Source organism: Mobula hypostoma, chromosome 5 (genome assembly GCF_963921235.1).
Source record: "Mobula hypostoma chromosome 5, sMobHyp1.1, whole genome shotgun sequence".
Taxonomy (NCBI): domain Eukaryota; kingdom Metazoa; phylum Chordata; class Chondrichthyes; order Myliobatiformes; family Myliobatidae; genus Mobula; species Mobula hypostoma.
The window spans coordinates 38,130,387-38,150,879 of NC_086101.1; the positions used below are offsets into that span (position 1 = coordinate 38,130,387).

Below are 20,493 nucleotides of genomic sequence, written 5' to 3' on the forward strand. Positions count from 1 at the left end.
ATTCAAGGACCAACCTCAGAATCAGTAAGAAATTTGGAATGACTGGCTAAAGTAATTGCGGGCAAGAATGAAAGGAAAAATCTAACAGCCTCCCAGTGGGATGACTATCATGCACCATTTTGTTTGTAACCTCCATTAAAATTCTACATTCATTTACTTAGACCAAGAGTAAACTTAGTGTTGAAGTGGCACAGATAGACAGGGTAAAATAAAACTCAACACAAATAGAAGTAAATTAGGATGCCATTTCTTTAATTCTCAAATGGAACCAATAGTTCGTTCTTTGAAGACTGGATATAAAGACCTTTCACAGCCTATCAACATCTTTTGACATCCTTTCAACATCTCCCATTTCAAATGGAATTTAGCCTCCTATCCCTACATCAAATAACCTTCAACATGGGTGAGTTCTGAGAAACATGTTTTCTGCTTTAATCTAATTTTCTTAATGTACTTCATCCATACCTTTCCCACAACTCAACAAAACTTCTGGATAAGCTGGACCTTATTCAATTCACTCCTCTTTATAAGGCTTATGAATCTTTGTACTTAAGTCTCTTTGTACAAGTCACGATTCACAGCAGAGCATTATCTCAACTATTTCATAAGATGATAAATCCACTGAACTCATCTTCCACAGTGTTTCTCCTTTCCTAGTCTCCAAACTTTTGAAGCACAATTTCTATATGTCAGCTAATCACAACTTTTTTGTTCCTGCACCATGAACTTTGTTCCTGCAAAATAGTAATAAAGCATAGGAAACAAATAGCATTAAAAAAAATCCAAAGCCTGGTATGATACAAGAAGATAGCCTGAAATCTAACTTCCAAGGTGTGTGATTAAAGATTATAGGCGTATAAATCTGACAGTAGTTGCACATGTCAACTGCACAAGGTAACAACAGTTGCATGTACTTGTGATGCTGCAGCAAGTAAATATTTCATTGCACTTGTGCAAATGAAAATAAACTTGACTTTGACTTTGCATATTGGTCTGTGGGTCATCCTTTCATGAATGAGTAACGACTGTTGCCAGCACACGATGCTATTTACACTAATGCACACCAGTGTATTTCTGCTCACAGACCCAGTCATAATCTAAATTTGCCCCATTGCAACAGAGGAAACAATATTTTCGCCAAAGGTGGCGGTGGGGTGGCGGAGTCAGCTCTGGGATTTAGCAATGAGGACAGAAAGGGTATTTCTTGTTGCAAGTTAAGCTGAGGGCTAGATTTGTGGATCAAATCATCTTGGTAGCCTAATCACTTCACCTTTGAATATCTACAGTGTGCTGAAGGTTGCTACAGCAGCTTTGCTTGCAGGCAACCTTTGATGATGAGGTACACTTTGTAACAAAGTGAAATATCTACAGAAAATACTCGATTTCTTGATACCATGTACCATTTCTGCTTTCTCAGCAACAGAATTACCATTTTTTGCAGTTGTTTCATAAAAACTAGGAAGTTACAAAATTCCATGTTCATGATTTCCTCCCCTTTCACCAATTCCTGTAAAGAATCAACTTTAAGAGCATAAGATACTAGTTTTTCATTTTAAACTGTTGAAATATTATTTTGAAGTCAATACTCTACATTCAGGTAGGCTTCAATCAAATTCGGTTCTCTGCCATAAATGGACGTTAATGGTTCAATCTAATAGTTGGCAAAATCCAGACCTTTTTAGTGTAGTTCAGATTACTACAAAACTCTGCCATGAACTGTGAAAGGAGCAGGGCTGGGTATGAGGCTAGCAACCCCATTCTGTAGAATCCCAGAGCTACAGAAATGCCAACAGAAGCTCCAAAGACCTCATCCCTGGGAGAGGAAGGAACTATACCTGGGGACAACTTGAAAAACTGGCCCAGGACAGAGAACTCTGGTGAGCTGCTATTGGTGGCCTATGCCCTCGTGGGATGATGGCCACAAGTAAGTAAATTACTACAAGATTTGTATATTGGTATGGCCGATCAAAAGGCTTAGTAGAATTCAACACTTACTTTTCAAAATACTGCTTGGCCATATTTTCACATTTATTTATACTGAACTAAATTTGAAGTACTTAAATTATTAATCATAACATAGCAGATTATTAGTGGAATAAATGGGCTTCAAAGGTTGATTTTTATTCCCACGTCCGATTTAAAATGCTTGGGGGAATAAAGCCAAAGCTATTCTAAACCTGAGTAAGGAATTTTCCCTAAAGCTGAAGCCTCAGAAGGGCTGTGCAACTTTCATAATGCGCAACTGGAGCACCGATTTTTATTGATTTAAAGCTTTAACAACACCATTCTTATTCAGAATTGGTGTCTTAATTTTGTTTCAATAAATTTATCCATGTAACACAATATGTTAGGCTGCAGCAAAATGATAAAACTGGTTGTTGAGGTAACAGAAAGACCTGATGGCAACTGTGTTGCCTTGATCACTAACATTCATTGGCCATCAATCATAACTGTCCTCTTCCCCACCAGAGAAAGTATAATTGACTGCAGGGAAGGATTTAGGTCATTGTTCCAAATCTACCTCTTAAAGGAAGGATCACATATGGCACTTGTCCAGATTTGAGAAAACTCTGTAAGAGCACAAGGCACAGAAGCAGAATTAGGCTATTCAGCCCATCGAATCTGCGCTGCCATTCCATTATGGCTGATTTATTTTCTGTCTCAACCCTATTCTCCTGCCTTCTTCCCATAACCTTTGACATACTTACTAATATAAGAACTTTTGACCTAACTCAAAGGAAGGCAGCATTATAATTTCCAAACTGTCTACTTGCTGAGCAGATCAATACTACACCTGATTTGCCCATATAATTAATTATTTGCCCATATTTAGAAAAGAGATCTTAGGAAATCCTGCATTTTTACATCCATTTTAAATGCTACTAACTCAACTTGTTGCAAAACTATAATGAAAAGCAACAGCAAGCATTCAAAACACAGATAAAACAAATTTTCTCCAATATATTTACTGCACTCAAGAACAAAGAAACTTAATGAGAAGTACTGAAATATTTTCATTTTTGTGTTCAAACCAAAAAAACTTAAAAACATAATAAATTATGTTTTGCTGTATGATGCAACAACAGTGCAACTAAGATTTAATGAACTTCAAACAAAAATATTAGTACAGCAAGGTTGAAATTAATGAAAAATAATGCAGCACAGAACACACAAAAAACATATAACTGTCTGGGATAAATGACAACTCTAAACAAGTGTCCTCTGCATTCGCCAATTTTGAGTTGACAATTAAGTTGTACATCAGGCAGAGTTTTGAAGAGTTTTTTTTTGTGAGCACTGGTTTAGAGTCGCGGGGTGGAGGGTTTATGAAAGAAAGCTGTAAAAGGAGCAAACCTGATTGGCTGCAGCTGCGGCGGCGAAGGGAACGCTTGTGGCAGGTGTTGTTGCTGCAGAGACAGTGGCGGGCGTGGCACTGTGCATCAAGGGTACTTTCAGGAGGGGAGCCATGGAAGCAATGAACAGAAGGGTGCGGCACATGGCAACCGTGACATGTGTTGTATTTTTGGGCATGGCAGGTATCACATAGCAGAAAGCCATCGTGGAGGGAGGAGGAAGTTACACCAGCAGGTGACATGCAATCATAATGCAAAGCAAGGAAGCATGGGAGAAAATTAAAAAAAAGAGAAAGGAAAAAAGCTTATTACAATCACAATTAAAAGGACCAATGCCAACATAATCAGGGTTTCCCAGAGAACACACAATAGGAAGGTAAAACATGGGAATAAATGATCACATATATTATTCAGTATTTCTCCCACCCACTTATGGTTCTGGATTAAAACGTTTTAACAAAGCATTACTCAAATATTTTTCTAAATGGAGTATTAGTAAAGAAAGATTTTTCAGAATGCACCTGCCCACAATTCTCTGGAAGACTCTGATACATAATATATTAAGATTCTCTAATATATTTAAAATAGATTCAGTGTTATCAGGCTAAAACAAGTTTCTTAAACAGGTATTTATACAAAAGATTTAATGTGGAGAATGAGATTTCACATTAATTTTACAGTATATTTTTAAATTTTCAACTATCTTTTCATGGGTTTAGAGAAAGAGTTTTGAGTGGACTGTAGACACCACTTGGGGTAAATGTCAGGAACAGCAATTTTGTTTCCTTAAAAGCTAGTTTTTTCTCCAAAACATCCAAATGATTTAATAACTATTCAAACAACACAGAGATGCATGCAGTAATCTGTTACATCCATACAGTTACTTAAAATAATAGCAATTCATCAAATTGCACAAGTGGATTTAAAATTTGTTAAAAGGGGTAAAAAAAAGATATAAAAATTCTACGTGAACCAATTTAATAATATGTAAAAGGATTTGATGATATAATGCATAGTAAATAATTTAAGATGATTTAAAAAAGAAATTGACAATAAAAAAAGTTTCTCATTAAAATTGATTATATTAAGGTTAGGAAAAGACAAAACCTACCAACAGTTGTAGCTGGAGGAGTCATGCAAAACACCGACCCTGGCATCATGCAGTAGAACATTTAAAAAGATGAATTTGGAAAACAAAAGTATTAACAAATGCATGGTTAGTGTTAGATCTCAAAGGCAGGATTTTGAAGAACAAATATTAAATAACTTACTGTAAACTCAGTTAGTTTTAACAGGTGAAATTCCTAAATGTCCCTCCTTTCACTAACTATGTTACACCAAAGTTGAGCTCTTTGCTAACTTAAAAAAAACAAGTCCTTTTGAATTTTCTTATTTAAAATAGAATGCAGCACTTGTGGATAAATGTGTAACAAAGGTAGATGTGAAACAGGATGAGTTGCGAATTTTAGTTGCCTTTGAGAACACAATCAACTGAAAATGAGAACTTGAAAGATGAAGGAATATCCAAAAACAGCTTACAAATGTTAGGTGGGTAATTTCATTCTAACCATGATTGGCTGCACAACAGTCAAGTATAGTTTGGGGTAGGGCAGCAAAATAATAACAAGTTTTTAAATAGTAAAGGGGCTAATTTTATGTTGTAAAAAGCACTGGGCTTCAGTATTTAGGTAATATAGAAATATAATTACATTGAAATTTGGATAATGCTTTTTTATGGGGAGTTTCATGGGTGATTTTAATTATTTTTCTGATAATTTTTAAATAATTTTCAATAATAATAATTTTAATATAATCAGAGAGATATATAGATAGGTTAAGTGAGTAGGCAAGGGTCTGGCAAATGGAATACAACTCTGGTAAATGTGAGATAATACATTTTGAAAGGAAAAATAGAAGAACAGATTTTTATTTCAGTGGTGCTTGCTGTTGTGCAGAGAGTGCTTGTGCATGAACTGCAAAAGGTTGATTGCAGATGCATAAGGTTATCAATGGAATATTGGTCTTCAACGTTAGAGGGACTGAATTTAAGAGGAGGAGGTTATGTTACAGGTTGCCGGTGAGGCCACACCTGGAGTACTGTTTGCAGTTCTGTGGGGGGGTGGGAGGGGCATGGTTTGAGGGGATAGTATCAGCCATGATAGACTTGACAGGCCAAGTGGCCTAAATTCTGCTCCTATGTCTTATGGTCTTATTTGAGGAAAGGTATACTAGCTTTGGAGACAGTACAGAGGAGGTTCACTGGGTTGATTCCAGAGATGAGATAGTGAAGCACTTTACTCATCCAACTATAAGGGAACAAATGACCAAATGCATCAATATTCTTAAATAGAGAAAATAGATCAGCCAAGCACTTTAAAGACAAATTGTAATAGCCAATAACTCCACATAATCTATTTTTGTTATTATTGTGGTTGAGTACTCGGTGCTCATTATATTATGTGAGTGATCTTTACAACTTATCATCAGTGTAAAACTTCCCTGTTGTTAGTTATTGTGTTTGAGTAGCAATTCAAATACCCTGTGTTTAGGATTTCCTTAAAGAGAGCATAAATAATGAGAAGCATTTCAATTCATTTTCCTGACTTTTGCTTCTTCAATAGGAAGTAATCACTGTCAACTAATGTCAACTTAATAGTGCTAGTGACTAATTATTCAAGGAAAGATAAGGGCAAAGAGCATGGATGTTGGGGATTAATTGGACAACATTTTCATCGGTAGAATAGGATACAAGCCTTCTGTGTCAAAACTTTCGTAAAGATAACCAGGATAAAATAAAACTCCCACAACCTCAATCTCTCTATTTTTATGTATCATTTTAAATCAAAACCTGGCTTTATCTTTACAATTGTTTATTTTAAAAGAATACCATATCTCATTGGTACTTAACAGCTGGATAAATAGCACGTTTCGCCACTGATGGCAGTGTTATTGTAAGGGACGTGCTTAAAAAAACCAGTACATTAACATGCAGAGAAATTAATAGTGCAACCTTAAAGATGCCAAGACATGCACTTTTAAATATATATTGCCAAATAGTTATTTTGTTATGTGCCAATAGTTCAGTATTCTATATATAGGAATTTCACATCCATTGCAACCATTAAGTTATACATTTTTAAATAGCATCAGATTAAGCCTATCTTCATAAAATAATAATTCATAAGAAATACTTTGAAGCTTGATTAAAAAAATCTTTTGATCGATCCTTAAATACAATCTGTCTAGAAGCACAACCAGTCTTCAAGTCATTTAGGTAATCCCAAACAAATGAATGATTCTTTTAACTTGAACCAGGTTCAAAGCAAAAATGCAAAGAGGTTTCACTGCACAACATCAAAGGTTATTTGTTGTGTCTTGTCTTACCAGAATAACTAAAACACAGCACTTTAAAGTCATTTTACTTCATTAGCATGTTATTGTGAGTGCCAAGCACAGATTTAAAAGTGTTAATATATTTCTGAACATTTAATTCCTGCTTTAATAGTTTCATCACCTTATTGATCAAATTTAACAGTGCAGCTTTATAATACTTGCATTAAGGGGGAAAAGGACGTACCTGTTGGAAAAAATGTTGGCTGCTGCATATGTGCATTGGCTAGAGCCTGTTGATAGTGCAAAACACTAGGATTAAAGATTGTGCTGGTGCCATTGCTTTTTTCAAGGGCTGGTCTCTTTGGTAAATGGTGAAGAACACCAGGTGGGAAGGCCTGTGAATGAGGGATTTAGTAAGATATGTATAATAAAAAGAAAATAGAGAAGACAGTATGCAAATTTCTTTCATGCACTGAAAGTATCAATCAAAGCAGCTGAAAACACTTCTGTCTGTACACAAGCTTTCTGTAAGGGCACAGCACAGCTTTTAATAAAAGCAAAATGGTGCAGCATATTTTATACTGTGATATTTGAAAGTGCTACATAATAATAAACTACATTATTTTAAAACCTAAGTTACCCTCAACCTAAACATACATTTGATGAAAATATTGAAATTTGGAAATGAATTAACAAGCAATTTCAAAAAGACTGATACATGACCCTCACATTAAATAGCATCAATACACAAATTAAATATTAATTTAAGTTACAATACATAATAGCAAAGGCTATTTGCTGCTACCCTTGAAATGCAAAGAGCAAAGATCTGATGTTCAAAAATATAACCTTACATTTAGCACACTCCTGCTTATGATCAGTACGCTAAGTTAGTATGAACAATACTGTATATCCTTCCAACATCTAGAAGCACTTTATAATAAAATTAAAATAAAATCTACGTTATCATACTAGTTTACTATGGCTACAGTGCATGCAAAGCAAGAAGGTGAAAGGTCAAAGTACCAGGTCAAAGGTTGCCTCGAGGGGTCGTTTCACAGATTTGGCAGCCGACTGAGTCTTAAATAGCAGGCAGCGAGCATATGATGGCAATGGACCAATGGGATTCAAGCGTATTAACATACAGGTAAACAGCAAGCAGAAGTGCATCATGGCAGCAGCAGTACATTGCAGGTAGGTGAGGAGAAAAAAAAACAAAAAACAAAACCCTGAATGCAGTATACAACATACATAACACATAGCATGCATAAAATGAGTTGTCAAAGGTTGCAGTTACAAATACTGAATTAGTACTGTACAGCAAAATAAGCATTTACTGTACCTTTGTTAAAAGCATAAAGGGAGCAAAACACAAATATCTTTTAACTATTACTAATATCAACATGTGCAAAAGGTGTGCAATAATCATGTTTATAATTTAGTTATTGCATCGTTCAGGCTCTAACAAAATACCAAACAACACACAGATGGCTAGATTCTGCATTGCTCATTTAACTGCATCTTTAAGATTAATCTTAAAATCTTTAAGAGAATCTTAATCTTTAAGAGACAGTTAATCATCAAAAGACCATTTCCCCTCCTCAAAAATTACCATCCCAATAAAGAATTTTTGGAATCTAACCACTTTTATTAGCGTTTTATTTAAAAGGACAATACATTTTCATTTTCCTTTAAACACTGATTATATGATTAACCTCTTGGACATACCCATCAGAAAGATCACTGAGATACAATGTACCACCTGATTCAACATGGCCAGATTCGTAATAACAAACGTCCAGATTTATGTGTAATTTAGTAAAATTTCCAAGAGGGTACAATGGTTTCTGAAGTAGAGAAGATTGTGAGCATGGTGACCGACTGTCAAGAAACAGTTTGTCCAGATACCAACAGAAGGGGAAAGTGTGGTGGATGGGTAAAAGCGGGGATAGCATAACATTTGAGTTAGATTTCTCAGAAAATGCATATTTGTGGTAGAAAGGGTACACAATCATGCTCAGGTTAGAAGTGGGAGACAGAGAAGCTGATTCATCACTGGATGGCTCAAGAATAGGGATAAGAGATATAAAATTGTTAACAAGTTACAAAGGAAAAGTTATTCAGAGTAGCTGTGACCTGGAATATGCCAAGGATGTTCTAAATACCAAGGAGGGTGGAAATAGAATCAATCAGTATATTTGAAGGAAATTGGATGTTAAGAGGGAAAATAAGCACAGGAATGAAAATGGGGGATGGGGGTGACAGCTGGGTATACACTGAGTAACCCAAATGGATTTCACTGTGCTGTTATGATTCCACAAGGGTCCAATCATACTCAACAATTCAAGGGCTGAGCTTCACTGTCAAAATGCTCATCATATAATGTGATCACAGCACCAATTTGTTGTGGCAATTACTTACAGAGAAAGCTATTTCCATATTAATCCAAGTAGTTGGATGGGAAAAAAGAGAGCCTTGACTAGTGTGTGGCCAAGTGAACTGTAGCAGAAGGCCAGTCAATAAGTTATCCTCAATTATTTCTGATGTTTAAACATTTTCCAAGACAGATGGACATCTGTTCTGCCAAAATCTTTGCTGTGCACACAACAAATAACACTCTGCCTTTGGAAAAAGTGGCAAGTAGCTCTCACTTTACAAAATTTAAGGCCACAATCTTACTCTACACTTGGGGAACAAAACAATAAGGCTTTTCACACTGAGCAAAGTCACTAACATTGCAAATGAGTTCAGACAAGCCAGACATGAACTGGACATAAGAAGCTGTTGCTTTGTTTGGACAATGGACTTAATTTAATTTTCTCAAAAGAGATTTCACAAGATGTACAGTAACGCAAAGAGACGCTTGGAGTTCAACCCTCATTTTGTTGCACAATGAACTGAATTCTCAACCATAAGTGCTGGTAAATGGGATTAGGGTCAGCACAGGTATGATGGGCCAAAGGGCCTGACTCTGTGTTGTTTGGCTCTATAACATACTTCTACAAATATTGGTCAGGCCTCTCATCTAGCCTCCACCATATGGGCAGTGCTAATCTTTTGCTCAGCAGGTGAGCAAATTCAACAGAAGCATTTTAGAAAGTTTTCAGTGTGAGGCAGCACCTTTGGTCTGCAAGGTTCATGGGCAAGAGCAAAAGTCCAGAGTGTCAGTGGAAGCACTGCAATATTAGACATTTGACGTACAAAATAAATGGGAAATGGAGACTGCATCTACTCAGTTGGAAAACTTAACCGATACATATAGGGAGCCAGACAACATAGAGCAACATAGCACAGGAATAAGCATTCAGCACAATTAGTCCATGCTGCTGCTTATCCACCATTCAAGCCTCTTCCCATCCCACTTTCCCAAACATATACTTCCTTTCTTCTTTACTTGTCTATCTTTAGTTATATTTTTACTTCACCTCAATTGTTTCCTATAACACCACTGAATAAACATCTACCTATGTTCCTTGTTGGATTTAGGAGTAGCTACCTTATACTTATGACCTCTTGTTCAGGATCTCTCCACAAGCTGAGAAGTTTTCTCTGCATCTGTCCTATCGAAACTTCATAATTCTAGCCTCTCCGCTCACATAAAACAGCAGTGAGGAGAACTAGGCTGGCAGTTTCTGTAGTGATGGGCTTGTGTCCCGAATTGGGAGGAGAAGTAGATGCTCAACAAAGCACTAAGCCCTTCCAATACTAATGCTCAAAACATTCCACTGCCTTTGAAACATTGGATAGTTTATTCCTCTTTTGTAATTTGTGGAATTACACATTTAGGTTTCACTTGTAGCGCAGTTTGACAAAAACAGGATTTCTGAAAGTCAATTTAATGCTGGACAATTGGGCATCCATTTGTCTTCAAAAAAACTGATCATTGACCATCATATTCTAGATCAGGATGGGACACCTAAACCATTCCAGTTTGGAATGATGAAGAATGAGACAAGGGTGGGGAAATCTCAGTGAAACCTAGATAGAGTGGACGTTGAGAGGACGTTTCCTATAGTGGAGGAATGCAAGACCAGAGGGCACATCCTCAGAATACAAGGACATCTTTTTAGAACATAGATGAAGAGTATTTTCTTTAGCCAGAGGGTGATAAATCCGTGGAATTCACTGCTACAGACGGCTGTGGAGGCCAGGTCAATGGGTATTTAAAGTGGAAATTGATTGGTTCTTGATTAGTAAAGGTGTCAAAGAGAGAAAGCAGCAGAATTCCAGCCGCAATAGAATGACAGAGAAGACTCAATGGGTTGAATTGGCTAATTCTGTTTCTCTATCTAATGGAATACATCATATGCCTCAAGCAGAATCGCATGCTTCTTTGACAGTAGGAAACTGACAAGATATACAACTGGGGGCTGGTCTATCATTACCAGCTCTCAACCTGAACCTAAACTGAAGGTTACCCTTAATGAGTGATCTTTTGAGATTCAAAGACTGCAAATACAGCATAGCTAGACAAGTACTAAACTTCTTTCTAAATGGAGAGGAAAGGATTACTCACTACAGAAAAACATTCTTAAAACAAGTCCTTTCAAATTGAGCTTCCTGAGGCACTTTACCAAATAGCTTTTAAAAAATCCTGCGGTCACACATTGCATTTTCTTTGTAAGTATATTTAATCTCCTAAAAGAACACTATTAGGTTTGCGGTACATAACTCACCTTTTACTTGAGGTTGTGTCTTTTATCAACATACTGCATTAATTGCATATTAATTTTATATTACGATCTCTGGAAACTTATGAATAATTGACCAAATGGATTACTCTCCCTGTTCCCTCCTACCTTTCAACTGTAAGGTGCAATACACTCTAGCACAACTCCCGTATTTGAGATAGACTCATACAGCACCAGAGCAAGAAACTGACCCTTCGACTCATCTGTGCCAAACTGTTATATTCCATAGCCGCATCGACCTGCGCCTGGATCATAGCCCTCCTATTGTGTATTAATCCGAACTTCTCTTAACGATTCTGCAATCAGACCCACAGCCACTTCTGTTGGCAGCTCATTCCACACTCACATCACCCTCTGAGTGAAGAATTCCCTCCAGCTTCACCTTAAATATTTCACCTTTTACCTTTAACCTATGACCTCTAATCCTAGTCTCTCTCAACCTCAGGGGAAAAAGCCTGCATGCATTTAACCTATCTATACCCTTCATAATTTAGTATATCTCTATCAAATCTCCACTCACTTTCCTAAACTTTAGAGAATAGAAGTCCCATTGTATTCAACTTTTTCCTTATAACTCAGGTCCTCAAGTCCTGGCAACATGCTTGTAAATTTTCTCTGAGCTCTTTCAATCTTAATGATACCTTTCCTGTAGGTAGGTTACCAGAACTGCACACAACACTCCAAATTCAGCCTCACCAGCGTCTAATACAACTTCAATTTAACATCCCAACTCATGTACTCAATATTTTGATTTAAGAATGCTAATGTGCCAAAGGCTCTCTTTATGATCCTGTCTACTTGTGATGGGACCTGCAAGGATTTGTGATATGTGTTCCAAGATCCCTTCATTTTATCACACTCCTCAGTGCCCTACCATTCATTGTATGTGTCCTACCCCGGTTTGCTCTCCCAAAGTACAATTCCTCACACTTGTCTGCAATTAAATTCCATCTGCCATATCTCCACTCATTTTTCCAGATGCTTCAAATACTCATACAGTATATCCTGTCCTTCAGAATGCTTTCCATTAATTTACCCAGTACTGACCTCAGGCTTACTAGCCTATATTTTCCCAATGTATTCTTAGAGCCTTTCTTGAACAACAAAACATTAGATATTCTCCAGTCCTCTGGAACCTCACTCTTGATTAAAGACATTTTAAATACCTCTGCCAACGCTCCCACATTTTCTGCACTAACATCCCATTAAGATCTGAGGGGGCACCTTGTCAGGCCCTGGAGACTATCCACCATAACTTGCTTCAAGACAACAAGCACCTCCTCTTCTGTAATCTGGATACTGCCCATGACCTCACTACTGTTTTTCTCAGTTCTATAGACTCTGTATCTCTCTATTAAGTACAGATGCAAAAAAAAAAAAAAAAAAAAAAAAAATCCATTTACGGTCTCCCCCATCTCTTTCGGCTCCATGCATTGATGACTGCACTGATCTTCAAATGGACCAATATTGTCCCTTGCTATCCTTTTGTTCTTAATATATCTGTAGCCCTTGGGATTCTCCTTCACCTTGTCTGCCAGAGCAACCTCATGCCTTCTTTTAGCCTCCTGATTTCCCTCTTAGTGTTCCCTTGCACTTCTTATACTCCTAAAGTGCCTCAATTGTTCCTTGCTGTCAATACTTGCTATGCACCTCCACTTTCTTAAACAGGGTATTAATATCTCTTGAAAACCATTCTCTAAATCTGTTAGCCTTATCTTTTATTCTAACAGGAACATGTACACTCTGTACTCTCAATATTTTACTCTTGAAGGCCTCCCACTTGCTAAGCATCCCTTTGCCAGAGAAAAAAGCAGTCCCAATCCACACTTGCCAGATCCTGATACAATTAAAATTGGCTATTCTCCAATCCAAAATTTCATCCTGAGGATCAGTCCTATTATTTTCCACAATTAACTTGGAACTAATGGAATTAAGATCACTAGATCCAAAGTGTTCCCCTACACACACTTCTGTCACCTACCCTCTCATTCTCTAATAGGAGATCCAATATTGCACTCTCTCCAGTTGGGACCTCCATATATTGATTAAGGAAACTTCCCTGAACACATTTGACCAACCCTATTCCAACCAGTCTTTTTACAGTATGGCTGTCCCAGTCAATATGTGGAAAATTAAAATCACCTATTACAAACTTATTTTCTTGCAAATGTCTCCTTTTCTCCACTAAAACCTATTGATGATTGGGAGATCTATAATATTATTCCATTCATGTGGTCATCCCTTTTTTATTCCTCCGTTCCACCCATATAGCTTCAGTCTGTATTATAAAATAAAAATCTTCATTTACTTGAAGACTTAGAGATGAGCATATTGAAATATATAATATTCTAAGGTTGGTTGTCAAGAATGAATTGGAATTGGTTTATTATTGTCACAGGTATCGAGATACAGTGAAAAGCTAGTCTTGCGTACTATTCATGCAGATCAGCTTATTATAATTGATGCACTGAGGTAGAGCAAGGTAAAACAATAACAGAATACAGAATAAGGGAACAGTTTCAGAGAAAGTGTTGTGCATGTAAACAATAAGGTGCAAGATCATAACGAATTAGACTGCGAGATCAGGAGTCCTCTTTATCATACTAGGAAACCATTCAACAGTCTTACAACAGTGGGCTAGAGGCTGTCCTTGAGCCTGGTGGTACGTGCTTTCAGGTTTTTGTATCTTCTACCCAATGAGAGGAGAGAACAGAGAATGCCCTGTGTGGGTAGGGTCTTTGATTATGTGGATTGCTTTGCTCAGGCAGTGAGAGGTGTGGACAATGTCCAAGGAGGGAAGGCTAGTTTCTGTGCAGCGTGAACCCCCACCCCCACCCTAAAGTAGGTGTCTAGGTTCAAGGGTCAATGACTAAATTGGTCTACTGTTCAATCTTCAACAATCCCATAATGGATATTTAGAAGGTCTCTCGCTCTGGAGTCTTCTAATCGGTCATCAGGGTCTGGATTTGGGTAAATGGGGAGGGACGATTCACAGGATGGAATGCCCAGTGGTGATGCAAATATTTTTCAGTAATTGGAGAGTTGAAAGACATTAAATGAAAATGATGCTTACCTACCAACATGCCCCATACCCATCAAGAAAAGAACATGTTTCACTTTCTAATGTCTTTGTATCTTTCACTATTAAAGGTTGAGTTATCAAAGCAGATTTAGAACATTGGAAAGAGTAAGCCGTTTAGCTCCTCCTGAATGCTGCTTCATTCAATAAGTTCATGGTTCATGGTTGGATATTTTAACTCTGTGCAACTATCATTAAGTATTTACAGTGGGTGGGGGGGGAATTGAGAATTCAACATTTAGAATAAAGGCACTCCTGATCATTGCATTTCATAATAATCAAATATGTTTTCCTAAGACTGTGCCTCATTATCCATGATTCAACAGCCAGAAGTAGCCACTAACCGAATTATTTTTCTTCAGAATCTTTAAATGTCTTTGAGATCTCTTCCTCTTCCTAAACTCTAGTGAATATAGATCAGTCTGACTTCAACTCCTCTCAAACAGTAGATCAATCCCTTTGTCCTGGGAATCAATACTCTGAACCTGCAGCACACCATCTCAAGACGTTTCATCTTTTCTTAGGTGTGGAGACTTTAACCCCTCTGTACACAGTCTGAGTGCACAGTCAAAATAATAATATTTTCCCTAAGTCAGTGAGTGACTGAACACTTAGAGGAAAAGTCGTTTGGCTAGGTAAAACAAACCAGCAGAATGGCACAAGTCTGAGGTCTTTATGTAGGAAAAAGGAATCATTTTAGTCCTGCTAATCAGCAAGGTCACATTGGCATTTTCATGTATGTTCATAATTTGATTTCTGTGGAACATTATCAATTTAGGCTACAGTGTGTGAAAGATACAAAAGAACAATCAGTTCTCCACAGAATTGGCACTCCTATACCCTTGGTGACAATAGAAATGGAATATTACAATTATAGTAACTATTGTCCTAGTAATCTTCTGCCAATTCACATTTTAAGCATAGAATAATTAAAACCAGAGGACTTTTATAGGGTATTGTCGTCAAATTTTAGTAAATTTGAATACTATTTGTTAACCCCTAAAATCAGATGCAATGATCAGTAAACTGAAGCAGTACACAATTCTAAATTTATAAGGAACATAAATTAAGTAATCAGAATTCTACATAATAAACCCTTAATATCTAAGAGTAATTTGCTGTTGAACAAATTTCATTCAATGTAGTTAGAATCAGAAAATTGTACGGGTAGTTCACAACTTGCATGGCATTTAAAAAAAGTGAGGTACATACTTTTTCTTAAGAAAAAGTAAAACATTTGGGACTAATAATGACAAACAAATGTTTAGGGATTGAGGGAATCAGCCAATTATAATAAGGCTTCATAATTCAAACAAATATGGCTTATCCGCCTTCATAAGAAGTACAGCAATGCCTTCCTCTTTAACTAAGACTTTTTAAAAATCAAAATCTTATATTTCATATTCAACATCAACTGACTTTCCTCAGTATGCACTGTATCTAAAGTTTATAAGTGCATCAACATAGTGGATCCAGAGCTTGTAAGAATTCTAACCACTGCAATTCCGGTAAACAGTGAGGACGGTACCATTTTTACAATGTCACAGGAGATAGGTGTCAGTTTCAGCTGGTACACAGATTTTAAGATTGAGTACCAGAGGAATCTATTAATTGTTTTGTCATTCAAGAAGCTGAATCTTGCAGCATTGCATCAAAATTCATTGCTTATTTACATCCTGATCACATTATTGTCTAATATATCTTGTAATGTTAAATGTCTGCATGACTGACAGAGGATAAACTCTGCTGCCATCGCTGTAGAGAAAACAAAAATAATTGGATAAATTGCAAAACAGACAATGGGCAGAAAGTGCAACTTCAAACCTGAAACAAAGCAGAAAAGAGGACCTTTAGGCATCGTGTAAAAAAACATTTTCCTTCATCACTCTTAAATTATAGTGGGACTAGAAATTAATCTTTCAAGAATGGTTTATCATTTCAACTACCATCCAAACAGTTTGTATTACAAATCTGCATGAGAATCCAACTTTATGATGATATAATAAAATTATGGATAATACTGACTCATCGAAACCCAAAATATTTGGGAGTAGCTTGACTGAAATCATTATTACTGCTTCAAAGTTGGTTACTTGTGCTACATACTGTAATTGACTTTAAGCATTGCAAATCACTAATAACTTAACAGTACCCAACTGGTTCCACACTTAAATATAATTCTCTTTCCAACCAATAGTCTCCTTTCTGGTGCAATTTTACTTTTCACCCTTGCAATAAGTTTTAAATATGTATATCACTGTTGATTGTGCTGATAAAGGGGAATTTTCAGGTGAAGTAAATCTCTGTTCCCTACATCTTAAACTGTTGAAAGTCCTGTTCCTCACTTCACCCCAGCTGCCTACCCTATTCTGGTTCTCATTTCAGCAATGCATCAATTTTTAAAATCTTATCATTGTTCCCAAACCCTCCATGGTCTAACTCTGGCCTCTTGCTCATCCCTAAATGAATCTAACAGTGGTTTCTGTGCCTTTGGTTATCAACCATTGTATTCTGGGATTTGTACCATGATGGTCTATGCTAATCTCTCTCGTCTTCCAAGACTCCTCAAAACCTCTGTGACCCTGATATCTGCATGGGTTCATGTCAACCTGTGAAGCAGTCTAGAATATTCTTTTTGCTTCGGTAATGGTCACATATAAATATCAGTGGCAGTAAAACACTAAAGTGTGCTCATTATCCTTAACATTTCATGTTTTTTAGAGATAAAGCACGGTAACAGGCATTTCCGGCCCAATGAGCCCAATTATACCCCTGTCACCAATTAATCTACTAACTCGTATGTCTTTGGAGTGTGGGAAGAAACTGGAGCACCTGGAGGAAACCCATGCGGTCATGGGGAGAACGTATAAACTCCTTACATACAGCAGCAGAATTGAATCCGCATTGTTGGCGTTGAAAAGTGCTATGCTAACTGCTATGTTACCTTCAATGACAGAGACAAGAATTCTCCGAGAACAAATATATCAGATACAACACCACAGTGTGGTGCATCTTAAAGAAAATGTTATGTTTGAGCGGTGCGATAGCTTTGTTGTTTAATTGCGGCATTTTATCTCAAGAAATGACCTACCATTGCTGTTGCGGCTGCAGCAGCTGCCTGTGCTACTGCCACAGCCTGGTTGGCCTGGTGTTGAGCTGCCTTTATTTTGGCCTGTAAATGTGCAGGGGGGTGGAAGTACTTGCACTTCTCTCTTGAGCATCGACCTTTGATATAATCCATGCAGACAGTAACGGTGTTGTCATTGGTGTCTACCATTGTGCTGTCTGCAGGGTGAGCGAAGCGGCAGTCAGTCTCACCCCGAGTGCAGTTCCCTCGCTGAAATTCCCTGCACACCTGCCAGAGAAGGAAGAAGTTGTACTTTGCTTAGACTGATGAAGTTGTTTAACACTTAAGAGCTTAGAAACTATAGATGATGTAGAACCAAAGGTAAACACAAAAATAAAAATCAAGTTGATCGGGTGGTTCGGAAGATGTATGATGTGTTGGCCTTCATTAGTTAGGGGGATTGAGTTGAGGAGCAATGACGTAATGTTGCAGCTCCATAAAACCCTGGTTAGACCACACTTAGGAGTAGTGTGTTCAGTTCTGGTTGCCACATTATAGGACGGATGTGGAAGCTTAGAGAGGGTGCAGGAGATTTACTAGTATGTTGCTTGGATTAGACTGCTTGTCTTACGAGGATAGGTTGAGAGAGCTAGGGCTTTTCTCTTTGGAATGAAGGAAAATGAGAGGAGACTTGACAACGGTGTATGATAAGAGGCATAGTAAAGGTGGACAGCCAGTGATTTTTTTTCCCAGGGTTACAATGACTAACATGAAAGAGCATGATTTTAAGGAGATTAGAAGGAAGTATAGGGGAATACCAGAGGAAGTTTTTCTAAATATGAATCCATGGAACGCACTGCCAGGAGTGGTGGTAAAGATAGCTACATTAGGGACATTTAAAACTCCTAGAAAGACACATGAATGAAAAAAATGGAGGGCTATGTGGGAGAGAAGGGTTAAATTGATCTTGGAGTAAGTTAAAAGGTCAGCAAAACCTTTTGTGCTGAAGGTCCTGCACTGTGGTACACTTTTCTATTCATTGCTACAGGGCGCTGAAATATGTAAGTGGAACTAAAATTTAATGTTTTGGAGAATTCTGACTTTGTGTGAATATTATGCACCTCTGTTTGAAACAACTGAAGGAAATCCATGAGAACTTTTTATAAAGGTGAATCAGAAGGTTCATTAGTTTAGGAATCATAACTACTTTTTAAGACAATAATTCAGAACAACTATACAAGATATACTTAGCTCTGCAGGATCAATGCATTATTCATTCTGTTCAGATCCTAATAATCTAACTGTAATCTGATTAAAATTTAAATATATTTTGTGTTCTCAAACATGAAGACATAAAACCAGAAATAAAAATTATAGAAACATGATTAGCATATGCATGGTAAAAATATGCAAAACAGTAAACTCTTATATGACCGAAAAGTATAAAGACTGGTTGCTAACTTAAGTGCATTTTTTTGTTCATCTAATCTTGAAAAGTGACATCAATTCACATTTGATTGACTGACTGTTAGGTCACTAACTAAGTGCATCACGTAGTATATTATTGAGTAACAAACACCAGGCAGGATTTGGATATGAGCTTATCAGGTCCCTAGATTGATGACTTCAACTGGGATCAGATTTGACTAGATACATCACTCCTGGAAACAAAATTTATTAATAACCAGCCAGGGTTTGCTCTCTTGACCTCAATGACTTAACTTCTGTTGGCGAATGCACCCTTGCATTTGAAGAGGGCAAAATCTAGATCTGACAACAGCAATCTCAATACACTGAAACTGCAGGATGTGGACGTGCTTCATTCAACCCACACGAATGCTTGATCATTTCAATTTCTGACATTTTCTCCTTCGGTTCCCTAAGCAAGTTTCATAATAGTACTGAAACAATATCTTACTTATTCCTGGTCACTCGTTGGGTCTCTGATTCTAAATTAACTACTCCATGCCCAGTTGCTATGCTGTGGATATGAAACTACATCTAGTTCTCCTTCTACAAATGCTGCCCGACCTGCTGTTTCCAATATTTTCAGTTATTCTCCCAGTCTTTCTACTTCTGCTGCACTGCTCCAAATGACGAGATACTCTGCACACGTGCTTCTGAAATGCCTTCTTTTTTCCTGAATCGCAGCTTTCCCCTCAACAGTCTTGGTTAGAGCCCTTAACTCTGTCTCATTCTTGAGCTGTCTGCTCCTCCTCCTGGATGTGGCAGGAACAGAGTTCCGCTCCTCACCATCCACCCCAGTCACCTCCACAGTTGGTTCCTTGTAGCTTTTGTCAGCTCCAACATGACACATTCCCCTTCCCTCTCAGCATTTCCCTTTGTCACTCGTTGGTCTGCATCAACCATTCCCCGTCTGATGGCACTTCCTCATGCATCTACACAAGCTGCAGCGTCTATCGTTTCATCTCTTCCCTTCCCACAATTCAGAGAGTTAGCCAGTCCTTCCCGGTGATTCCCTTGCACTTCTTCTCAGCCAGGGCAGAACACTCAGTATTCACAGCGCGGTCTCTTCTACACCAAGAAAAACAAATACAGAATGGGTGATTGCTTTGTGGAGCACTATGTTCAGTTCTGCAAGAGAGACCCCAACTCCTGGTTATCTGCCATTGGAACCTCCCCTTCTAACCCCACTCTCACCTATCTGTGTGTGACCTCTTGCACTGCTACAAGGGCCAACACCTGATCTTCCCAGGGGGAAATGATGCAAATAAAATACAACGATAAATATCAAATTTTCCATCTTTAGATAATTCACTATTTCTTTCTGTCAGCAACAGAACTAGCCACTTCTACCTGTTACTTTGGGTCAGTTTTCAATTTTTTAATATAATCTAGCCTGCTGGGTAGATATAGTCTTCATACCAGTAACACAGTACCACAGACAAAGAAGCTTAATCTGATTCTAACTGCTACATTAACTCTTCTGATCTCATCCTATCAGGGAAA

At 37.6% G+C, this 20,493-nt stretch overlaps 1 protein-coding gene across 11 annotated transcripts in view; it reads right to left on the reverse strand.

The window, feature by feature from the left end:
* Nucleotides 1-20,493, reverse strand: part of mbnl2 (muscleblind-like splicing regulator 2) — a 144,017-nt gene that overhangs the window by 19,117 nt on the left and 104,407 nt on the right. For 6 of the 11 annotated variants that reach the window (XM_063048420.1, XM_063048422.1, XM_063048423.1 and 3 more), the window contains 4 exons: nt 17,548-17,811; nt 7,713-7,766; nt 6,931-7,081; nt 4,465-4,503 (listed from right to left, as the gene is read on the reverse strand). In XM_063048420.1, the coding sequence (XP_062904490.1) occupies nt 4,465-4,503; nt 6,931-7,081; nt 7,713-7,766; nt 17,548-17,811 (508 nt within the window). Of the gene's footprint in view, nt 1-3,354; nt 3,450-4,464; nt 4,504-6,930; nt 7,082-7,712; nt 7,767-17,547; nt 17,812-20,493 lie in introns of all 11 variants that reach the window. The other 5 variants (XM_063048426.1, XM_063048429.1, XM_063048428.1 and 2 more) reach the window with 5 other exon arrangements.